The 22,792-nt window shown below is 37.2% G+C and overlaps 1 protein-coding gene across 2 annotated transcripts in view; it reads left to right on the top strand.

The window, feature by feature from the left end:
• RBM6 (RNA binding motif protein 6) overlaps positions 1–22,792 on the top strand; it is a 102,795-nt gene that overhangs the window by 58,059 nt on the left and 21,944 nt on the right. For both annotated transcript variants that reach the window (XM_020998940.2, XM_078152364.1), the window contains one exon: positions 21,865–21,939. In XM_020998940.2, the coding sequence (XP_020854599.1) occupies positions 21,865–21,939 (75 nt within the window). The remainder of the gene's footprint in view (positions 1–21,864; positions 21,940–22,792) is intronic.

The raw sequence follows: 22,792 nt of genomic DNA, 5'->3' as shown, positions 1-22,792 counted from the left end.
AGCAAAGAAAAGCAGAATCTCGAGAATAGGATGTACGACTAAAATAATATAGATTAGGGTAATACCGAAAGGCAGCTGAACTCAGCTCAATTTCAGTAAATAAATACTTTTGCTTCTGGAAACAGATGAGACAAACCTCCTTAGTAGAGAAGTAGGGCTGTAATTTTGGGAAATAACTGATGTTTTTGAAAAAAAAATACTCAAGAAGAAAGAAGAGAAAATATTTCATGTGTACAGTCAGGATTCTCACATTCCATTTCTAGGCTTGAAAGCAGGGGCCTGAATTCTTTACTGTTTCTTTATTATTTTATGCCTAGATGACTCAGGGTTCTTTTTACTTATACCCTAGATACATCTTTGTTTTGATTTACAAAATATCTAAATTGCTAGGGGCCCAGGATACAAATCTCTAAATCTTTCAGTCTGCAATGCCTCTACAGCTTTCTAGGTGAATGGGGATCATTTATGATTCCATTCTTTCTTTTCTTTAAACCTTTGAAAAGTATATGCAAAAATATATAAACCTTTGAAAAATATGGTTTTTGGGGGCAGCTAGGTGGCACAGTGGATAGAGCACCGGCTCTGGATTCAGGAGGACCTGAGTTCAAATCCGACCTTGTACACATAACACTTATTAGCTGTGTGACTCTGGGCAAGTCACTTAACCCCATTGCCTAGCCAAATATAAAAAAAAAAAACATATAGTTTTTGCTTCTAACAACACAAACAAGCTTACAACTGTATGACTGAACAGAAGAAAAATAAAGCAAAATCAATAGCAAATACCCTTATTCTTCTCCTCTCCCCACCAAACCACAAACATTTAAAGAAGACAACCCCAAAGAGTGACTTGTGCAGTCTTTTCTGCATGTTTACAAAACTTTAAGTCTGGAATCTGGTGTGACTAGAACTTTATGCCTGTGTATTTGTAAAGTTGCTGCTGACTGTGCCTTGACCAACTTGGTGATTAGCATCAAAAGCCATGAAGAAGGCATAGCAATTTTCTCTTTTACCTTAAATGCAAATATGCCAGACTTCTGGGTAGGGGTTCTTAACATAAGGTCTGTGAAGAACTCTTTTTAAAATAATTTTAATAACTATTTCAGTATAATTGATTTCTATATATTTTATTTTATGTATTTAAAAGCATTATTGTAAGAAGGAATCCATAGGTTTCACCAGACTGCCATTTTGCCAAAAAAATAAAAAAGGTTAAAAATTCTCTCCCTAGAGATATAGAATAAACTGCAGAGATAAGTTTTATATCTTCTCTCTGATAGCCAGCCTCAGCTGGAATTCTACAGGATAGACAGCATTAGAGCCTTGGATATTTGCCTGCTGGGAACACATTTCCTTCAACTTTTGAAAACAAAGATCTGACCGAGGCTCCCAGGCTTGACATACCAAAATTCTGGGAAATATTTCATTTGTCTCTGAGAGCCTGAGGAGTCCTGGCAGCTGGTTGGATCCTGACCAGTCAGGTTCTTGTGCTTCCAAGCAATTTGCAAGCTATTTATTTGATAGTTGAGTTAGCAGTGTGCTATTTCTATGTACAGAACTGTATTTACTAAATGTAAATCTTGGCTGTTAATTATAGATTCCAAATTCTTGTTCAGGTCTTCCCTTGCTGTACTTTGTGAAAGAATTGACTGTGTATGTGATACACACCTTGGCACTCGTAGGCACAGTGCATAGAGGGCTGGGCCTGTAGTCAAATAGCTAACATTTATGTAGCACTTACTGTGGGCTGGGCACTGTGCTAAGCACTTTATAATTGTTGTTGCATTTCATCTTCCCAATCACCCTGGGAGGCTGTCATTTTTTTCCTCTGTTACTCTATTGTTGTTTTCTTAGATTTGCCAATCTGATGGATATGGGTGGAACCTCAGAGTTATTAATTTGCATTTCTCTTATTATTAGTGATTTGAAACATTTTTCCAAATAGCCTTAGTCACTTAGATTTCTTCCCTTGATAATTGCCTGTTTATATCCTTCAACCATTTATCATTTAGGAAATGGCTCTTATTCTTATAAATTTGAATCAGTACCTTATGTATCTTGGAAATGAGATGTTTATCAGAGACACTTGCTGCAAAACTTTTTCCTACCAGTTAACTGTTTCTCTTCTAAGTCTGTTGAATTTGTTTATGCAAAAACTCAAATTTTATATAGTCAAGATTGTATACTTTATGTGATCTTCTCTGCTCCTTTAAGTTGTCTTGAAAATCCTTCCTCATCCTCAACCTTTTTGTCAGTTCAGCATATATTTTCTCTGCAGAGTTGGCCTGGCTCAGCTGTCTTCCCTTTCTTTTTCTTTTTTAGTCCCATTGGCACTTAAATATAAGATTTATTAGAGACTGGTTTTATCCCATCACAATGGGGTAGTTCCCATTATCATTGATGAAGAAAATGCTTTGTTGTAGAATGTAGGCATATTCGCTCAGTTTCTATTTTTGTTTGTTGTCTACCTGTTTATTACCTCTTTGATGGCTTTTGGGATGATTTGTCATAATTGGGTCTCAGCTCAAGTGTCATACAAATTCTTTTTTCCATCTACTGCTTTGTTTTATGAAGTGATGCTGCTCATAATCTTCTACCATCCTACTTTATAGTATGTTAGAAATTACATTCTAACCAGTGTTGCTCTTGGCCTGCCTATTTGTCAAGGAAATTGACTTTTTGCTGAGTGAGGTGGTTTCTAGGTTATTTTTTAACCTCCTCATTGAGGTGCTTGATTGCTATTCATCTGTTAAACTTATATAAGAAATGGCAACAGACGACATCTATGTCTGTGCCTTTTCCTTGACCTGTTTTTCATTTTCTTGATGTCATTAGTTTATTTGAATAGGTCATGTATTTTATAGTGGCAATTCCTTTTGTGAATGGGTTAAACCAGGTCACTGCTGAGTTCTCTTCCAATTCTCAGTTTATATAATTTTGTGATAGTAAAAAGTTTCCAGCAAACAGTTTGAAAGGAGCTGTGGGACTGGCACTCAGGAAAGGTGTCAGGGCATTTTTCTTTCCCATTGTATCCTCTCATTTTTCTTATTTCTTTTTTTTTTCATTCTTTTTCTTATGTTACTTCCTTTTCTTGGCATATGCCTTTTCAAGGACTATAATTACTGAATATGCTTATTTTTTGCCCCTCTCTTTTCCCAACAATTTGCCAAAGCATCTCTTTCTGGCCTTCCAAATTAGGAGCCAGATAGTTTTCTTTCAGTTCCAGAAATCACTTCTGTAAACTCTAATCATGCTCTCAATTAAAAAAAAAATTGTGCACTCTAGGACACAAATCAGTTTTAGCAGTACTCCCTCTTCAGTCCTTCCTTCTAGTCTGATTTTACCACCTCTTCCTATCCTTGTACTTCATGGGTCACTTAGTACCTATCACATACTCAGGTTCCATTTTGTACTCTGTATGTGAGTATTGGATCTCCTAACAATCTATAGATTGTTAGCTATTTTGAGAACACTGACCTTTTCTTATATGTCTGTGCTGGGCTTTCAGGGGACAAATATTGCCCGGTACATATTAGGCGTTTAAGAAATGTTTGTTGAATGAATGTTTCTTTGATCTGAAGGCGGTTCAGTCCAATTTTGCAAATAAGGAAGATGAAGCTGGCCAATGTCTTGACCAAGGTCTGATAGCTAGTTAGTGCTGGAAGCAGGAAGAGAATGGGACTAGAAACTTTTTTCCACCATATTATGTGCCCCCAAAATTTCTAATCATGTCCGTGTTGTCAGCAGTCCCATAAGAATGTTGTGGACAGCTTTGGAAAACTGTACAGGAACCATGAATTTATAAGGGGAAGCAAGAGGTAAACTTCCTACTTCCTATTATACTCCCAAATTTCATTAACAGGGGGCCAGCTAGGTGGCACAGTGGATAGAGCACCGGCCCTGGATTCAGGAGGACCTGAGTTCAAATGTGACCTCAGACACATAACGCATACTAGCTGTGTGACCCTGGGCAAGTCACTTAACCCCATTGCCTAGCCAAAAGAAAAAAAAACCACCAACAAAAAAAAACAAATTTCATTAACAGGGTGATCTCTAATACAGTTTCATAGAATATCAGAGTGGGAAGGAACCTTAGAAACAACTTTATCTGTTTCCCTTATTTTATGGAAAATGAAACTCAGGCCCATAGAGATTTAGTGACTTGGTTAGGGTCATTAAAATAGTGTTATGATCAGTAGAGCAAGAATTTGAACCTGGCCTTTTGTAAAACTTTCTATTTTGTTTTGATATATCTGTATTTCCCACCACAAGTCAATTCCTAATGGAAGTGGGCAAGAGCCTATCCTATCCCTGGATCAGAGTACTCTTCACTGATCTTTGTAGGTAAAAGCTTATGAATAGTAAATGTCTTGAAATTGTATTCATCTTTGTCTTCATACTTTTCTTAAATTTGGACCTTTTTTTTTTCTTTTGGTGAGGCAGTCAGAGTTAAGTGTGACTGTATGACCCAGGGTCACACAGCTAGTAAGTGTCAAGTGTCTGAGGCCAGATTTGAACTCAGGTCCTCTTGACTCCAAGGCCAGAGCTCTGTCCACTGTATAACCTAGCTGCCCTCCAAATTTGGATCATTTTAAAGTTTCTCTCCTTTTCTTTTTTGTCTCTTCATTCACTGAATGTTAGCAGTGGATTCCTGGTGGTTCTCTGGCCATTGTTTGAAAATTGCTGCCTGGAATAATAACAGCTAACATTTAGATAGTGCTAACTGTGTGCCAGGCACGTGCTAAGCACTTTACAATTATTATCTGATTTGATCCTCATAAAAACCCTGTGAGGTATGTGCTATTATTATCATCCCCATTTTACAGATGAAGAAATAGGCAAATAGGTTAAGTAACATGCCAGCTAGAAAGTGTCTGAAGTCAGATTTTGAACACAGATCTTAATGACTCTAAGCCTGTCACTTTCTCCATTATACCACCTAGCTGCCCAATAAAATACCCAGTGTTTTCATCTGGTCATTGTATTCCTTTGTTTTTACCCAGATCATTTGAATCTGTAGCTATATACTCACTCTGTACCTTCCTAATATTATTAAGATATGCTAATTTCTGACCACAAGGGCAGTCAGGTGCTATGTGACCCTGGGCACGTCACTTAACCCTGTTTGCCTCAGTTTCGTCATCTGGAAAAAGCTGGAGAAGGAAAAGGCAAACCACTCCGTTATCTTTGCCAAGAAAACCCCGAATGGGGTCATAAAGAGTTGGACATGACTGAAATGACAACAATAGTACCCACAAGATACACTGGTAGTAAGATACTCATAGAAGTATCTGTAAGATGAGTTTTTATAAAGTCATTTTCCCCTATCTGGAGTGTTATCAAGGAAAAAGCTTCCTCAAGGAGATGGAGTTGAAAATATTTGGTTGGGAAGAGTGAAAATTTCTCAATTTTGGCATACTCAGTAGTATAGAGATAGGTATTCACCTCTTTTTTGAACTATTAGTTCTAGAGACTTGAGCTATTTATAAGTATTTTTTTCCTCACATAAAATGTTCAAGGCAACAGGAGATGATACATATAGGATGGACTGGACAAGATGGCCTCCAAAGTTCTTTCCCATGTTTCTGTGATTTTGAGAATAAACAGGATTGCATTTGGGAAATTGTGCAGCAAATCAAAAAGTCTCAAACTACTCCCTGCCACAAAAGCCTGGCTTTTCAACTGATACTCTCCTGCTTCTTTATGGAACATTATGACCTACAAGGAATGGAAATTGTACATGATTCAGAGCTAGGAAGAATGTTGGGCGTAAATAGGCTATAGCATGTTGGCGTTGATGACATGTATGTACAAGTGACAGCATCATCAAGAGTATGTGTGATCAAAAAAGGAGATGGGCTGCTTATGTATCAAGAATGAGGGATAAATGTTTGTTGTCCTAGAGGATGATCTCTGTGGAAGATTTACTTGAAGGGCATGGAAAAGGAATAGCATTAGATGAGAGGGTGTGAATGGGTTCCTGTCTGCAGTGCTGAAAGAGTGTCCACAGGAGTGTCCATGGAAATATTGTGAAGTCAGAGAACCTGAAGAAAGGAGAAATCCGATCTTGACCTAGGAACCTTGTCTCCCAAGCAGAAGAGTATACATAAATTTTTGTGAACACTGGCCTTTTGAAAAGATAACCTTCGCTGTAGGTGAGCATTGTGGAAAATGTTATTTCCTTGTTTCAATATTTTCTGTTCATTAAAATAAAACCCATTTTAGGAGTATTTCTTCCTTTTACTCACTGGGGTAATAAGGTAGAAAGGAGAAAGTGCTGGAGGAGTCATTGGGAATAATGGTCCCAGACCCATAGAATACAAAGTGACCTTGCATGTTTATCACTGAAATTCTGCTTATACAGCATAGAGAGTGGTATTAGTGCTGTAGCCTCACCCTTTATATTGCCTCTTCTGTACTTCTTGATAGGAGAGAGATAACTATTCCTTTGCCTGGAATTTTATGAGGAAGAAAGTGGTATGTAGTACAGGACCCAGCAGCATTGCCTTGGTGTGTTGTTCGGAGTCTGAGTCTGGCTTAGTGGACTGAAACTGTCATCAGAGAGAGATCTTTGCCATGTAGGCCAAGCATATCTAAAGCATTCCAGCATTTCAAGGGAGCAGTGGTGTAGAAATGTGATACCTGCCTTATGAGAATCCTTTGAGATTCTTGGGTGAGTGAGAAGTAATGAATGAATGCTTCAGTAGATTTTTGTTCACTCTTCATCGTGGGTACTTTTTCCAAGGGTATATATATATTGCAATCCATCCATATCTTTTTTCCTTGTAATTCTTAATCGTGTTCTTTTGTGAACTTTCTATTGAAAAGGTATCTAACACATTGCAAGCCTTCTTCTGGGTCTATACTCTGTGGGCTTCAGTATATAATATTAACTGTTCATCTGTTTGTTCCTTAATTTCACCATATAACGAACAGTATTTAACTCATTTTTTGGTCATCATCTGCTAAACTGTTCTTGTTCAATTGTGTCCAACTCTTTGTGACCCCATCACCGTGTCACACCAATACTGTCCAAGAGGTTTTCTTGGCAAAGATACTGGAGTAATCCTTCTCCAGTGCATTAAAGCAAACATAGGTTAAGTGTCTTCCCCAGGGTCACACAGCTAGCAGGTGTCTGAGGCTGATGTGAGCTCCAGTCTTTCTCACCCCAGGCCTAGTGCTCTATCCACTGTGTCACCTAGCTGCCTCCTTCCTAGACTGTATTTTTTTTATCAGTTTCAACTCAGTAAGTTCCAACTATATGCCAGGCATTGTGGTGTAAGTACTGGTGATACAAAACTAAAAATGAAACAGTTCCTGCCCTCAAGAAACATACTGAAGAAAACATGTATACAGATAAATACCAGATATATAGAGAGTAAATATAATATAAGTTCAAGGTGGGAGAAGGCAGAGAGAAGAGCACCAACAAGGCAGAAAAGGTTACTCCTGTAGGAGGCTTTCATTTGTCTAGTGGCACACAATTTTTTTTTTTTTAGCACTCAAATTTCTGTTGGTAATATGTTGTAGCCAACTCATGCCTCATAATACATTTTCCAGTGCTCTTAACCTGCAATTTTGATTCTTTGGGTATTGTGGTGCTTTGTGTTTCTCAGTCACATAGCATTATTGGAAGAATATTGTGAAAAAAATGTGCTTTTGTCCCAAGTTGCTTCTTGGGAATTGTTAAAAACAGTTTGTGGTTTCTCACATGCAGTCAGGTCCAGCTCATTGTCCTTCTGCAGTGGTTGCCCAACATATATGTATAGAAGAATTAAATCAAACAGTTCATCCAGATGCGGCTCAGAGTTTTGGTGACACAATTTCTTCATCTCTTTGATCTTGCCCGTGTAAAATGTTAGAATAGTCTCTTTTGAGTGGTTATTTAGAATCTCAGAGATTCTGTCTCATTCTGACTTTGTTGTAAAATCAGCATAATGTCATGAGCCAGCTAGAGCATCTAGAGGACCTTCCTGTCTATAATGAATCACTTTTTCATTTGACCCCGGGCCAGCGAGGCAAGTATATAGCTCCCCATTTTATGCCTCATTCTTTGATCATCTGAGGATTTTTGAACAGTCGTCAAGAATGTTGCTTTTATGACTTTAATCTATCTTATTGGAGGAAAGCCTTTAAAGTGCATTAATACCAAGTAGAAGTAATGCCCATTTTCAGTCGCCAGGTCTAAAGAATGACTCTTTATTTAGTGCTTCTTTAGGTTGCCTTTTCTCCTTTGGAGCACTGTGTATGTAACCTTTGTTGTGTGCTCAGCCATTCTGCCCTTCTAGTGTCTTGTGACTTGCAAATTTGTTGTAGCTTTCTTGGCTGGTATTTTTCCATTAGCTCAAAATAACTCTTCTAAAAGAAAACTAAATAAAAAAGGAATTGCTTAGTGACATTATTCAAACACCAAGAATAAAAGGCTTTATGTTTACTTTTCCAGATTCAAGTTATTTTCTTAGTTTTACAACTGTGTAGTTCAACAAGCGTTTATTGAATGCCTACTATGTGCCCCAGGTATTGTGCTGATTGCTAGAAATACAAAGAAGCAATCCTTACTTTGAGAGAGCTCCTGCTGGTAGTAGTGGTAATGAAACAAATGTAAACTTCGGGGGAGCCAAAGATTCCAAGAGGTGAATGTAAACGAGCGCATTCCAGATGCAGAGGAATAAGGCCTGGAGGCAGGGCTTGGAATGCTGTGTATGAGGAACTTCGCGTTGGCCAGTTTGGCTGGAATGTAGTTCCTTGTGAACTGGAGTCAACCTGAAATGAGAGATTAGAGCTGAATTCTCTTGGGCTGCAAAGGCCAAATGCAGAAGCCCAGAGGCAATAGGGAGCCTTGGAAGCTTCTTGAGCAGGGGAATGACATTGTTAGACGTGTGATTTAAGAACTGTTCAGTCCAGATGCTAAGATGGAACTGTGATCCAGCATTTTCAGAAGAAATAGTTGAGGGGAGATCCATTGTATTCAATTTTTTGAAACCTTATTAAGGGGAGGATTCTAATTAGCTATCTTCTATGTATATATTTAGTAAATGAGTCAGGATTATAGTAGGGGAGGGATTTAGACCATTTATACTACATTGAAAACTTTGGGCAACAGATATGGTTTAGAAATTCCTTTAGTGGAGAGAAGCTGGATTTGGACTCAGAGTACCTGGATTTGAATCCCAGCTATTTTGTTGTGTGACGGTAGGCAATTGACTTAACTTTTTGTGCCTTAGCTTCCTCATCTGTAAAATGACGGGATTGGGCTAGATGGCCTCCATGGTCCCTTCTAGCTCTAAATCTATTAGCCTATGAGCACATGCCTGGCATAAACCAAAGAAAGGAATTGATGAAGTTGTGTTTGAATAAATTAAAAAATGGGCTGTGGACCAGAACTAAAAACAACAAGAATTTAGAAGATGAATTGTGTATAAGAAAAGGAAGTATTGAGAGGGCTTTCGATTGCCACTTTTGTGAAATCTGGCAAGTCATTGCTTCCTTTCGGGTTAAATTTCCTTAGCTGTAAAATGAGGGGACTGAACTAGATGATTATAAGATCCTTTGCTGTTCTAAACCCTGTGATCCTGGGTCTTGGGCTTTTGATGAGAAAGTAAATACAAAGTTGTCTATTCCTGATTCAGCTGCAGTGAGTTTGTTGTATTTTGATTTTCTTGCACCAAACATTGTTGTTAGGGGTTTGTAGATTTTTTTGTTTTGGGAGATTTCTCCTGTAAAGGAGTTTGTCACCACAGTCTTCTTTCTTTGATATATTTAGAATTCTTTATAATTGAACAAGCAGGGTTGGGGGGGCCAGCACTTTTTTTTTGAAGAGAGAGATTAAATTAGTAATAGTTGGGGACAACAGAATTCTGGAATGTTTTATCCTTCTTGATTAAGCCTTGGCCTCCTAAACCTTCCAGGTTTAGAACTTAATTGCAGTTTAGAATGAGTTTAAAAAAATGGTCATTTTCCTTGTAAAGTACAAGAAGGGTCTTGGATTAAAATTTTGCTTCAAATTGATAATAGAACCCCAGGGGACATGTGCTCACAGCCAGTTATCTTCAAAACAAAACAAAAAAATCTGCCCTGTGCTTATGGCTGGCAGATTGCTAGTGTACCACTGAATACAGTCTTGGTGAAGATCGTTGCTGAAAACTAAGCCAGAAATTAGTCTCTGTAATTAAAGTGAGCTACCCATTTTTCAACATCTTTGCTTATAAAATTGCTTAATTGTCTAATCAATATAACCTAAAATATATGCATGAATTTTAGTAGTTTATGACCAGAATGACTTCAGGATCAGAGTATATTCAGAAAACAAGGTGCTTCTGTTTAGACTTCTGTTCTCAAGGCCTTTGGTTTATTTAGCTGAGGGAATTAAAGGCATTGTGAGGCTTGTTTCTTCAGAACCAAGCACTTTTGCACACGTTCTCTTTGTGGTTATAATCAGGATAGAAGACCTCAGTGAAGCAAACCACTAGCCCTTTAGAAATACTTTTTCTAGTTATTTTTTTTTTAATCCCCATCCTCTAATGAAAATGCATAAAGATAAATAAAAGGTTCTAGAAAGATGTGGTTTACTGGAATTTGGAGATATACATCTGAATGACATTCATTTTTTAAAACAAAAATTTTGTTACTCAAAAAAACCTTAAAACTTAAAAAATAAATAATTTTCAGGCTTTTACTTGGGAAAAAAAGGAAAAAAATACACATGGAACAGAATTGGGTAAAATATATATCCTTCTACCTAAGTCATGTTTTAAACTACTGTTATTCACACAGTTTATACTCTTAACTAAACAGAATTACTCTCTTTCCACTGAATGCCCTCTCTGTTGTCACCCCTCCAAGCATTTGCTCACATTCACTTTGAATGCTCTTCTTTCTCCTCTTCACTTTCTTAATTCCTGTCCATTCTTTAAAGCCCACCTCAAATGCCACCTCTTCCAGGAGGTCTTCCCTGCTACCCCTCAGTTAGTAATGACCTTTTCTCTCCAAAATCAAGTGACACTGTGTTTTTAAACTTTCTATGGCATCTGGATAATAAAGGCTTTTTGTTCTTTTTGTTATTACTATCTCAGATGGTGTTTTATCCCCTGATTGGATGGCAGGCTCCATGAGGGTAGAGATTGTGTGTTAGAATAACCCGGATAGCTCACGTTTCTGTCACGCCTTCAGTTTTGTAGCACTTCACATACATGATCTCCTTCCATCTGTACTTTGTTGTTGTGCTTGGTAAGTGGGTTTTTACTAAGGTGTCTAGTATAGTGTAGACATTCAGTAAGTGCCATTAACAGTTCAAGAGGCTTTTAGGAATATAGTATGACCCTTTTGGACATTCCTTCCTTCATAAATATTGTTAAAGGAATTTTTAGAGCAAAGAAATTTCCAAACATCTTGCCAGAGAGAACATCCTTTAGCATGATAATCAAGACAGATTAGATACTGATGTACTTAGTTTCAGGACCCCAGGGAAGACACTCTCATCCTTTCTTTTCTCATTGAAGACCTCAGGTATTGTTATCTATTAGAGTTTGAACATACTTGGTAATTTTGTAGGACAGAGAGCAGCTCAGTACTTGTGCCAAGAAGTACCCGTCTTGATAGAAAACACGGAGATAGACAGAATCACTGAACAGAGGATACCCTGTTCTTTTCTCTGCCTGGGATGTAGAGTGGGGGAGGTGGGGCAAGGGAGGAGAGCGATTATTTCCCTTTTTTTCTACTCTCCTGCTTCTTTTAGCTGTCTTAGGGTTCTTGGAGTTTTGGCCATTAGAAGCATAAAATCTCTTAAAATCCCATTTTTACAAATAGGTACCCCTTACTGTGCCAGATGCTTTTGTACAAAGATAAAGAAGAATAGTTCATGTAGGAAGTCAGGGTTGGGGAGGTTATGGGAGAAGTTTTGTTCCTATTCCTTAGTCCCCAGTATCATCCTACCTTAACTTTGCTACAGAGTGTGGTGACCAGATAGAACAAAAAAGTTAAACCTCTCTGGTGATGCTTTTGTCTTCAGTCTTTTCTCAGTATGTATTTTTGTTCTTTATCGAGTCTGATCATTCTTTAAGGGAATGAGTAATGTCTCTATGGAATCATGAAGAACAGGAGAGGTCAAAGAACTAGAGATGTGAGGCTATAATTCGATTTCCTTTTTTTAAGTTAAGAAGATAGATACTTCAAACTATAGGTTGGTTTGCCAATTCCTGACAAAACTTTAAAATTCAAGGAATGTCACCCCTAAAAGGAAGAATATTTATGAGCCAACCTAGGTTCGTTAAGAACAACCTCATTTTCTCCTTTGTGGTTATTCAGTCATTTCAGACTCTTCCTGATCCCATTGAGGTTTTCTTGGCAAAGGTACTGGAGTGGTTTGTCATTTCCTTCTACAGCTTGTTTTACAGATGAGGAAACTAAGGCAAACAAGGTTAAGTGAACTTGCCCAAGGTCACACAGCTAGTAAGTGTCTGAGGCCAGATTTGAGCTCAGGAAGATGAGTCTTCCTGACTCTAGGCCCAACACTCTATTCACTGTATATAAAATGCTATATAGGTAGTGTTTACCTAGATTTTAACAAGGAGATTAATAAAATTTCTTATGATAGCCTCATGGAGAGATATGGACTGGATAAGAATGTGCTTAGAAGATTTAGAACTGGTGGAATGACTACCAAAGACTTGGAAGAAGGTCTCTTTTGGAGTGTCCCAAGGACCTATCCTTGGCTTTGTTCTGTTTATCTTTTTTTTTTTAAATCAGTGGACTTAGAAAACATAATAGCAAGTTTGAGAGTGGCATGAAACTATGAATGATAGCTGATATGTTGAATGACAGAAGCAGGATCCAAAAAGATCTCGGGAGATAAGAACAACAGATTACATCTAATGGGATGAAATCTAAGTGAAAATTCCAAAATGAGTTAAAAAAATCAACTCTCTAAGTACAATTGCAAAGTCTCCTAATTGTTTTGCTGCCCCCAATGTTCTTCCTACTCTAGTACATCTTTTATACTGTTTGTCAAAATGCAGGCATTGTTTTCCTGCTCAGGAAACTAATGATTCTGTCCTGACTCTGGAGTCAAATATAAACTCTGTTTAACTTTTAAAGCCCTTCACAACCTGGCTCCCCACTTCTCTTCCCACCCTCGTTGTACTTTACTTCAGCCAAACTGACCTTCTCTCTGCTTTCAAACATAATATTCCATCTCCTGTCTCCATTCCTTTACCCTGACCATCTCTCCTAGTGTCTGGGATGTACTCAACAGTCACCCCCATGGCCCTCTCTTCAAGCACCACTGTGTATGAAGCCTTTCCTGATCCCTCCCAGTTTCTCTTGCCCTCTATCCCAGAGTCCCTCAAATTTAACTATCTGGTATTAATTTTCATTTATTCTATATATACTTATATACATACATGTCTCCCTAATAGAATGTAAGCCTGAGAGTAGTGTTTATTATTCTTTGTATCTGTATCCCTAGCACCTTGTAGCACAGTGCTTAGACACGTAATAAAGTTTGAGGATTGATGGAATGGAGGATGGGAAAGATAGTTGAAAAGCAGCTCATGTGAAAAAGATCTAGAGGTTTTAGTAGGATGTAACACTGTAAGTAACAATGTGGTGTGGCAGCCAAAAGAATACTAGTTTCCAGAACTGAGGAAAAATGACCTAGTTGGACCATTTCTGGATTATTCTGTCTAGTTTTAGACACATTTATGAAAGGATATTGACACGAGAGTAGGTCTAGAGAAGCACAACCAAGGTAATGAAAGGACAAAAAGGCATGCCTTACAAGAATCAGTTGAAGGAATTGGCATAGAGGAGAAGACTCTTTGTGGGAGTGGGGGTGTCGGTTAATGGTGATATATGATCACTATCTTAACATATTTGTAGAATTTTTGTTAAACATGTATTAAGTGCCCAGTTGTTCACTTGTTCAATCATGTCAGACTCTTCATGACCCTGTGAACTAATCGTCCATGGAGTTTTCTTGTCAAAGATACTGGAGTGGTTTACAACCATTTCCCTCTCCTGTTTTGTGTAGGCAGGAGTTAAGTGACTTGCCCAGGGTCACACAGCAGGAATTGTCTGAAGTCAGATTTGAATTCTGGTCTTTCTGCCTCCAGGCCCAGTGCTCTATCCATTGTGCCACCTTGCTGCCCCCATTTGTAGATTTTTTAATGAGAAAAGAGTCTTATTTTCTTCTGTCCAGTCCTGGTGAATAGAACTAGGACCATAGGTAGAAAGTTACAGGGAGACATTTTGGTTTAATTGAAATATGAAGAGAGACTTGATAACAATGACAACTATCCAAAAAGTGAAATAGGCTACTCTGGTGTAGGTAGTGAGTTTCTTGTTGCTGAAAGTGGTCAGGTACAGAATGGGAGAACTGCTTGCTAGGGATGTTCTTAATGTGAATCATGAGTCAGGAAAAATAGATGACCTCTGATGACTCTTAAGATTTTGAAACTCTGATTCTGATTCTTTGTCATATAGATACATGATGCATGGTGTATGATTTAAGTTAAAAATCTTTTTGTTGATAACTTTTGCTTTTTCTTCCTGTACGTTTCCCATTGTAACCGTCCATCCACCCTGGACCTGTTCTTTAAAACAAAGAATGAAAAAGATGAAAAGAGTTCAGCAAAATTAAGTAACATTTAAAGGTTTGATGTTATATGCAGTGTTCCACACTCAGCATGCCCTCCCCCTGCAGATAAGGAGGAGATGCCTTTTCATATCTCTTTTGGGTGGCCAATTTGTCATTATAATTTCACAACATTCAGTTTCATTTGTCTTATTTTTCTTTCCATTTGTTTTGTTGTGTCCTCAGAGGTGTTTGATACAGGTTCCCTCCCACACCTTTCCCAATTGATAGCTTCTTATCTTATCCTAGTTGGTTTAATTTTATTCCTGCAACATATTTTTATGTAATTAAAATTATTTATTTTATCTTTCATAATTGCTTCTTTCCCTTGTTTGGTTAAGGATTCTTGCTCTAGTAAAAGCAAGAGTGTTCGTTATCACCACCATTTGGTATAGTGCTATAAATGCTAGCTATAATGATAAGAAAAATAAATTGAGGGAATATATGTAGGCAAAAAAGAAAAAATACTCTTTTTTTGCAGATAATGATGTAGAAAACGATAGAGAATCAGTGAAAAATAATTGAAACAATAACTTTAGCAAAGTTACATGATATGAATTAAATCTACATAAATCCAGTGAAACCCAACAGGAAAAGATAGAAAGATGAATTCTTTCAAAATATAGGATAGTATAAAATACTTGGGAATCTACCTAGAAAGACAAACACATAAACTATGTGATTACAACTACAAAATTACTCTTTATAGAAATAAAGATAGACCTAAATGGAGAAATATTGAATTGCTCATGAGTAGGTCAAGCCAGTATAGTAAAAATGATGATACTATTTAAATTAATTTACTTATTCAATGCCATACCAATCAGACTATCAAAGGATTGCTTTATAGAGCTAGAAAAAATAGAAAAGAAACTCATCCAGAAGAACAAAAGGCCAAGAATTTCAAGGAGGAAAAAAAACCGGAAGGAAGGGGGCCTAGCAGTACTAGATCCCAAACCATATTGCACAGCATTAATCATTAAACCAATTTGGTACTGGTTCCATCTGGTCAGTGGAATGGATCTCCTGTATAACATGCTGAAGCAATTGATCCTAGCAACCTAGTGGTTGATCAATCCAAAGATCCCAAGCTACTAGGGTAAGGACTTAAAGTTTGACAAAAAAAGTTCTGGGAAAACTGAGCAATAGTCTTGCAGAAACTCGTTATAATTCATGACCCCATACCATATTCCAAAGAGTTACCTGAATTAGACATAAAAGGTGACATCATAAATTAGAGGAGCAAGGAAGACATTACATGTCTGATCTATGGATAGAGGAGGAAATCTCAACCAAACAAGGAATAGAGAGGAATAAAGGAGATAAAATGGATGATTTTGGTACATAAAATTAGGTTTTTGCACAAATAAAACCAAGCCAATATAGCCAAAATTAGAAATTGGTAAATGGGAAAAAAAATCTTTACTGGTTTCTCTGTATAAAGTTTCTCAGAAAAAGGTCTCAGTTTTATGTAAGGGACTGTTTCAGATTTATAAGAATTAAGAGACAATTTCTAATTAGTGAATGGTGAAAGAATATACATAGTTTTCAAAAGAAAAAATCCAAACTGTCAGTAGCCACATGAAAAAAATGCGTCAATTCACTAATAATTAGAAAAAATGAAATTAAAATAACTGAGGTTCTATCACATCTATCAAAATTGGCAAAGTTGACTAAAAAGGAAAATGACAGATGTTAATGAAGCTGTAGGAAGAGGAACATTAATGCACAGTTGATGGAGCTGTGAATTAGTACAGCCATTCTGGAAAATAATTTGAAGCTGTATCTAAAAGTCATTTTTGTAGTATCAAGGAACTGGAAACAAAGGGGAGTGCCCATCATCTGGGGAATGGCTGGACAAATTATGATATATAAATGTAATGGAATGCTGTTATTCCATAAGTAGTGATGAAAGGAACAGTTTTAATGAAAACTTGGCAACACTTGTAAGAACTGATGCAGAGTGAAGCGAATAATACAAAGAGAGTAATTTATGCAGTAATAGTAACATTGAAAAACAAACAACTTTGAAAACCTTAAGAGCTTTAATCAATACAGTGACAGAGGACCAATAATGAAGCTTTGTATCTGCCTCCCAAGAGAGAGGCGATGGACTCAGGGTGAAGAATGAGGCATGTGTTTTTTGGGACGTGGCCAGTGCAGGAATTTGTTTTGCTTAACTTTGCATATTTGTTATCTTTACCCACTCCACCCACCCACCCCTACTGGACTGGGGCTATGGGAGGGAGGTGATGGATGGGAAAGAGAGAAAATCTGTTTTTGTTCATTAAAAAATAAAATTTAATAAAATTTATTAAATTTATTAAATAATTAAATTTATTAAAATTAATTTAAATTTAATTTAAAAAATTTTTTAGAAGAAGAATTCTCTCCCTAGTCACACCTGTTAAAGGTATAGGGTGGGCACTTAAAAGCGCAAGAAGTAACACTTTCAGACAGTTTTGTTTTAGACAGTGGCAACAAAGTGTAGTTCTGTGATGTCAACCTCATTGTCAGAACTACTCTAGACATCCCATAAAAATCACTCTTTAACCTTCATATGTTTTCCTGATTGCCTGCTTGTTCATTTGTTTGCTATAGCTCAAACTAATCAGGCTAATGAAATAGGCAGGATAATGATGATGCTTTTTCAGACTTGTCGGTTAACCATGTCCATGAATCAGATATTTGATGAGGATATTAGTGAAACTGAAGAGATTTTAAATGGATTAAGTAGAGACATTCTATGCATCCTAGACTTTGTGGCCAATATTGTAAATATGAATGGTGGCTTATCAAATGCAATAATAAGTGAACCAATTTAAACTAACAGCAATGGTTTTAAATAAAATATTTAACCGATGTATATTTTCAACTTTTGCCCCCTCTGGGAGTAACAAGTATTATAAGTTCATTGTTTACAATATAGAGTAGTGTTTCCTTTTATTTATGACAAAAATGCTTAGATATTATAGCTAAGATAAAGGTCAAATGGTATTCTTTCAATGGAGGATTTTGTTCCTCCTAATTAGGACTGGTTACCCAACCATTAATGAATTGATCCCTCAGTGGTTTAGTTAGAAGACATTTTATTCCTAAGACTTTTACATACTTATTCCAGATCTTTTGGATCTCTGTTTCTTTTAAGGGTAACTCTGAGGTTTTATGGCCTCAGTGTTCTTGGTAAGAAATGCTGCTACTATACTGGAGTTGGGGTCATGTTTGAGTATCTAAGAAAATTGTACAAAAGTCTTTCTTCAGCCTTTGTCTCTATCTTTTTTGAGGGAGTTTTCCAATGCCCTGGGGTGTAACAGAACTTGTACTGGTTTGAGGTCCATTTAATAGTTGTGTGATTGTGAATGCTGAACCTCATCTACAAAATAAAGGTGATAGTACTTTTGCTACCTATTTCACAAGTATATTGTGGGAAAAGAATTTTTAAACGTTAAAGTGATACATGAATGTGAATAATATCCATTATCTTGTTTGTACTTTTATTATTTCAACATCACTTAGAACTATCACTGGAAGTAAAAAAGAGCATAATAGTAGAATCTAACAGAAGTCTTTTCTGTTGTAACACAACAAAATGAACTGGATTTAGAGTGAGAGGACTTGTATTCTAATGCCGGCATTTCTAATTATTGTGTGGACATAGGCAAATCTCTGTGTTATCATTTCCTGTCAGTTATAAAATGAGGGTTTGGACTACACAGTTTCTCAGGAATCTTCCTGCTCTAATTCAGTTCTCAGTAGCAATGGGCTGAAAGAGACAATGGGAATGTAGCCCCTGTATTCACAATCAAACTCGGTTGTTCTTGGGATAGAAAATGGTGCTTTTCCGTGCCACACAGGGACTTTATTGTCTTTTATACCTTCTTTCAGCTTCACTTGTAGGCTCTATGGTTTTATATTTGAATGGGGTGATTGTATATGACTTTGATAAGTGAAAAAATAGTTGCATATAGGCTTTAGGAATGGAAAGATATTGAGTTGCTAATGTGGACACCCTTCCATGTTCGTTTTTTTGCTTTCATTTTTTAACTCTTATAGTCTTTTTAGCTTCAAGAATAGGGGAAAAGTTTTGTGGCTCAACTCAGTTGCCACTTTATTCATGAAACCTCTTATGAGTTCACCTACCCCACAGACTTGTAGATTAAATAAATGAGGAGTCCTATGAATCTTCTTAGTGCTTTGTAGTCCTTCTAAATACTTACAGTCTATTTTGTATGTGTTTGTGGTAGGTAGGGGCTGTCATATTTATTTCCATATTTCCCTGTGACTATACAAAAGACCCTGTATATAGTAGATGATTAATAAAAATGTTTGTTGTTGTTGAATTCAGTTGTGATACTTGAGCAATCAGTAGTTATTTTTTAGACTTGTCAGAGTTTTGTGATATTAAAACTAAGAACTTGAAATCTGTAGAGGAAAAATCTTAAATGTGATGTTGAATTTTTAACCAAATAAGAAACAAAAATTCCTTCGAAGTGAGTGTTGATATGGAAAATGGGCCATAGTTTTGTTGAAGAATTGAATAATTGTTTGAGAATGACCCCCACGTTGGTTCATCACCTACAGCTAAATTCTGTCAGCTAATGTCTTGTTCCTCTGATCATACCTATCCTGAGACATCTTTGACGCATTACTGTGTTTCAGCCTTGAGAAGGTGATAATGGCAGTCAAATGCTTTTAGCACACCAGGGCTACCCATGTACAGAAGGCTCATTGCTTAATAGGAACTTCCGGTTGATAGAGTGCCTGGTAAGCCAGGTTTTCTGAATTGTTATTTATTATTTTGACTTGCTAACACTGTCAAAGATCCCAGCAGTGATTTTTTTTTTGACCCTACAACCTTTTCTAACAATATGTCAGAAAAAGAAAGGAAGGAAAAACTGTTGAAGAAGACTCTTAAGTAGTTATTTTAAAAACAGCTTTGTTTTTGAAGTCTGTAATTGAACAGAAGTTTTCATTATATGGACACGTAGACCCTTAGGCAGAAGGAATGATTTGCCCTAAAGAAAAGGGAGTGCCCAAAGCAAGAAGAACATTTTGTGAGGATATTATGTAAGGAGTATTAAGTTGACATTAGAAATGCCTAAATGTATGATATGTTGCTTCCAAGTGGTAAAATCAGAAGATACAAATTACAGATTAAAATCAGGAGCTAGAGGTAACATTGATTCTCATGTGGGATGATGCTACTTACTAGGCCTGGACTGAATATTTTTGAGCCACTTGAGAATGCATTTTTAAAAAAAGATCCTGCTATAAAAGGTCAGTCAGCTGGTTTTCTGGTTATGAACATAGGTTATGAAAGCAGTACCTACCTCTGTGGCTTTTCTGGGTTGAATACTAAATTTATGGTTAAATTAAAAGGAGGAGACAAGATGTTTTCTCTATTAAACTTTAGTCATTTCTTCTAATACATTGAGTTCTAAAATTTCAGCCTGAAGTGGATAATAAAACATTGTCGTGTTAAAGATTTTTTTTAAAGTGAATCCAAGCCTTTTAACTTGTCTGTCCTCAATTCTAGAGGCTAGTTCTCTGCTCACCAGCCAGTGTCTGAAGAATGATGAATAAGATTGTCGTGCCTGGCAAAGTCTCATCTTTACCATTATCCACATTGGCAAAGCTGGCAGACCATGTGTGCTCTGCTCTTTCTGCTGACAGGGCCATTGCCTATGGAGCACAGTGCCAGTAACACAAACGTGGATTTTGTGTGTTTGAGTCCTGGCTCTGACCCCTTCACCTTCCTCAGCCTGAGTTTCCCCACCTCCAGAGTAAAGATAACAATTCTTGAATTACTTGTCTCACAGAAATGTTGCAAGAAAAGTATTTTTAGCCCTTAAAGCTCTATTGAAATGTGTTATTGATAATTAGCTACTTTGTAGGGAAGGAACCGTGGAGGCCTTATACCGTAGGGATCTTTTTTTTCTCTGGTATTCCTAGCAAGTGCATATCAGTCTCTAACTTTTCAAACAGATTAATATGGTCATTGATTGGTTTTTTAAAAATTATCTTAAATTTATTTTTTTTTCCTTTCAGGTCCCTGATTCTTTCTTAAAGTAGGAAATCTAGAGAAGGGGTGGAAGGTAGAAGGGAATGTATTTCTTTTGTTTTCATGTGATTTTCAGTTCCTTCCCTGTTTTTGGTGTTGGATCGACTCCAGTTTGTCTGAAAAGTAGAAAGACTATTCTCTGACATTTTACGATCAAAGCCAAAAAATGGAGCCCAGTTGTGAATGGGCACATTATATATAATTAATGCCTAAATCTAATGGAACACAGAGAGGTCCCTCTGTGCTTGAGAATGCTCAGGGGTTAATGGTCCAGAAGGGCAATTAATCAAAACAAAGCTGGTTTTAGCTGTTTTGGGGAGGAAATAATAACTACTTTGCATCTCTCAGTATTTGGTGGCTTATTGTTTCATTCAGGGGTACTCGTTTTCTCCTGGCACAAAAAAAGACATTCTGACTTACCCAATGTCAGAGATAAGGGAGCTTTGTAGCCACAAATGTTTTTAGTCTTCCCTGCTCATCTAGCACCAAACCTTAGGGAAAGACATTTCCTATTGATTTCTGTGTTGCTCTTAAGCCTTGGGGCGAGCTCACTCTGCCGGCTCCAAGCCAGAGTGATGCTACCATCAGACATCATTTTCTGCTCTAAGGGTGTGACGCACTATAAAAATTTCGTCTTAATTTCCTGTGGTCAGTAATGATCCTCTATTTCCTTATGTTCATGCCTTACATTTCTAAGGAAAATTTAATATCACTTTCTGACTGGAGGCCAATTAGCCATGGAATGGAAGATAGCAAAGTGGGCTCCTGAATCCTCAGGCCCCAGAAAGAAGGTGTAGCTTCTCATCCATGGCACTGGACCTCAGTTCAGCAAGGTACCCTTCTTTGGACTCATCTGAATGTTCTCAGTGAGGAGCAGGCTGCCACAACACAGCCTCTCAAATGGAAAGATCCAGGGTTGAGAAGAAGTTTGACTCTTTTCTTCAAGGAGTTGGAAGTACTCTTCTTTCCCAAGCACAAGTCTGCATGGCCATGTACCCCAAGGACTGTAGCTTGAACAACTTACTCATTTTATATCTAAACAAAGTTTCTTCTTTATTAAATCCTTTACTTTCATGACAGAAAGGGCTCTTTTGCCTCACTGTCCTTTAAAAAAAAAAAAGACATCAATTTTCTAAGGAGTTTATGTTGATGACGTACCTATTTGTCTCAACAGGGAACTTTAAAGATCCGTGACAAAGAGGTGACTCTAGAGTATTCACCAAGCCCGGATTTTTGGCATTGTAAACGGGTATGTGTCGAGAAATTTCTTGCCTTTTTCTTCTCCTAAGAATAAGGGGTAATAGGTTGGTTAAGGAGGGAGCCAGAGCCAGAGCCAAGAAAATGGAAGTCTACCTGGTTATGTTTACTGCTATGATGTCAAGTTATCGCACAACTTACTTTTGATCATTAGAAAGTTGAGGAAAATCCAGACCAGACCATTTCCTTGGCGTGGAACATTGGACCTTTGTCCATGTGATGAATGTTGCTCCTGATCCTAAGATGTCTTAGATGAGATGGCCTTGCTGTTGATGGTGATTCCAGCCTTGTCACTTGGGAGCTCTTTTTTACACTCATCTCCCCATATAAACAAGAGGCATTGGTGCCTTAAACGGTAAATTTCTGATGGGGATAGAATGTCAAATCACAGAACACTAGAGCAGGAAAGGTCCATAAGGGATCATCTCATCCAGTCCAGTCATTTTAAAAAGGTGTAAGTTGAAGCTCTGCTTCAGAAATTACTTCCTGCAGGAACAGCTAGGTAGCCCAGTGGATAGAGCATTGACCCTGAGTTATGAGGACCGGAGTTCAAATCCGGCCTCAGACATTTGACACTTACTAGCTGTGTGACCTTGGGCAAGTCACTTAACCCCAATTGCCTAAAAATTAAAAAAAAATTTTTTTAAATAAAAGCTCAAATTTTTAAATTGGTTGTAGAGTCTTAAGTTGTCAATATCATATGAAAAGATGTCCAAAAATCACTGACTTTAAAAACCTGTTAAAATTGTCTTGACCTCTTTAAAAATTGTCTTGACCCATCTAAAACAAATATACACTTTAGTTGTATGCTTCCTTATCGTGTAAATTTAAAAAAACAACAACAG

This window comes from Phascolarctos cinereus, unplaced genomic scaffold, assembly GCF_003287225.1.
Source record: "Phascolarctos cinereus isolate Bilbo 61053 unplaced genomic scaffold, phaCin_HiC Scaffold_4;HRSCAF=312, whole genome shotgun sequence".
Taxonomy (NCBI): domain Eukaryota; kingdom Metazoa; phylum Chordata; class Mammalia; order Diprotodontia; family Phascolarctidae; genus Phascolarctos; species Phascolarctos cinereus.
The sequence above is the reverse complement of the archived record's forward strand: the minus strand, read 5'-3'. Positions and strand labels throughout refer to the sequence as shown.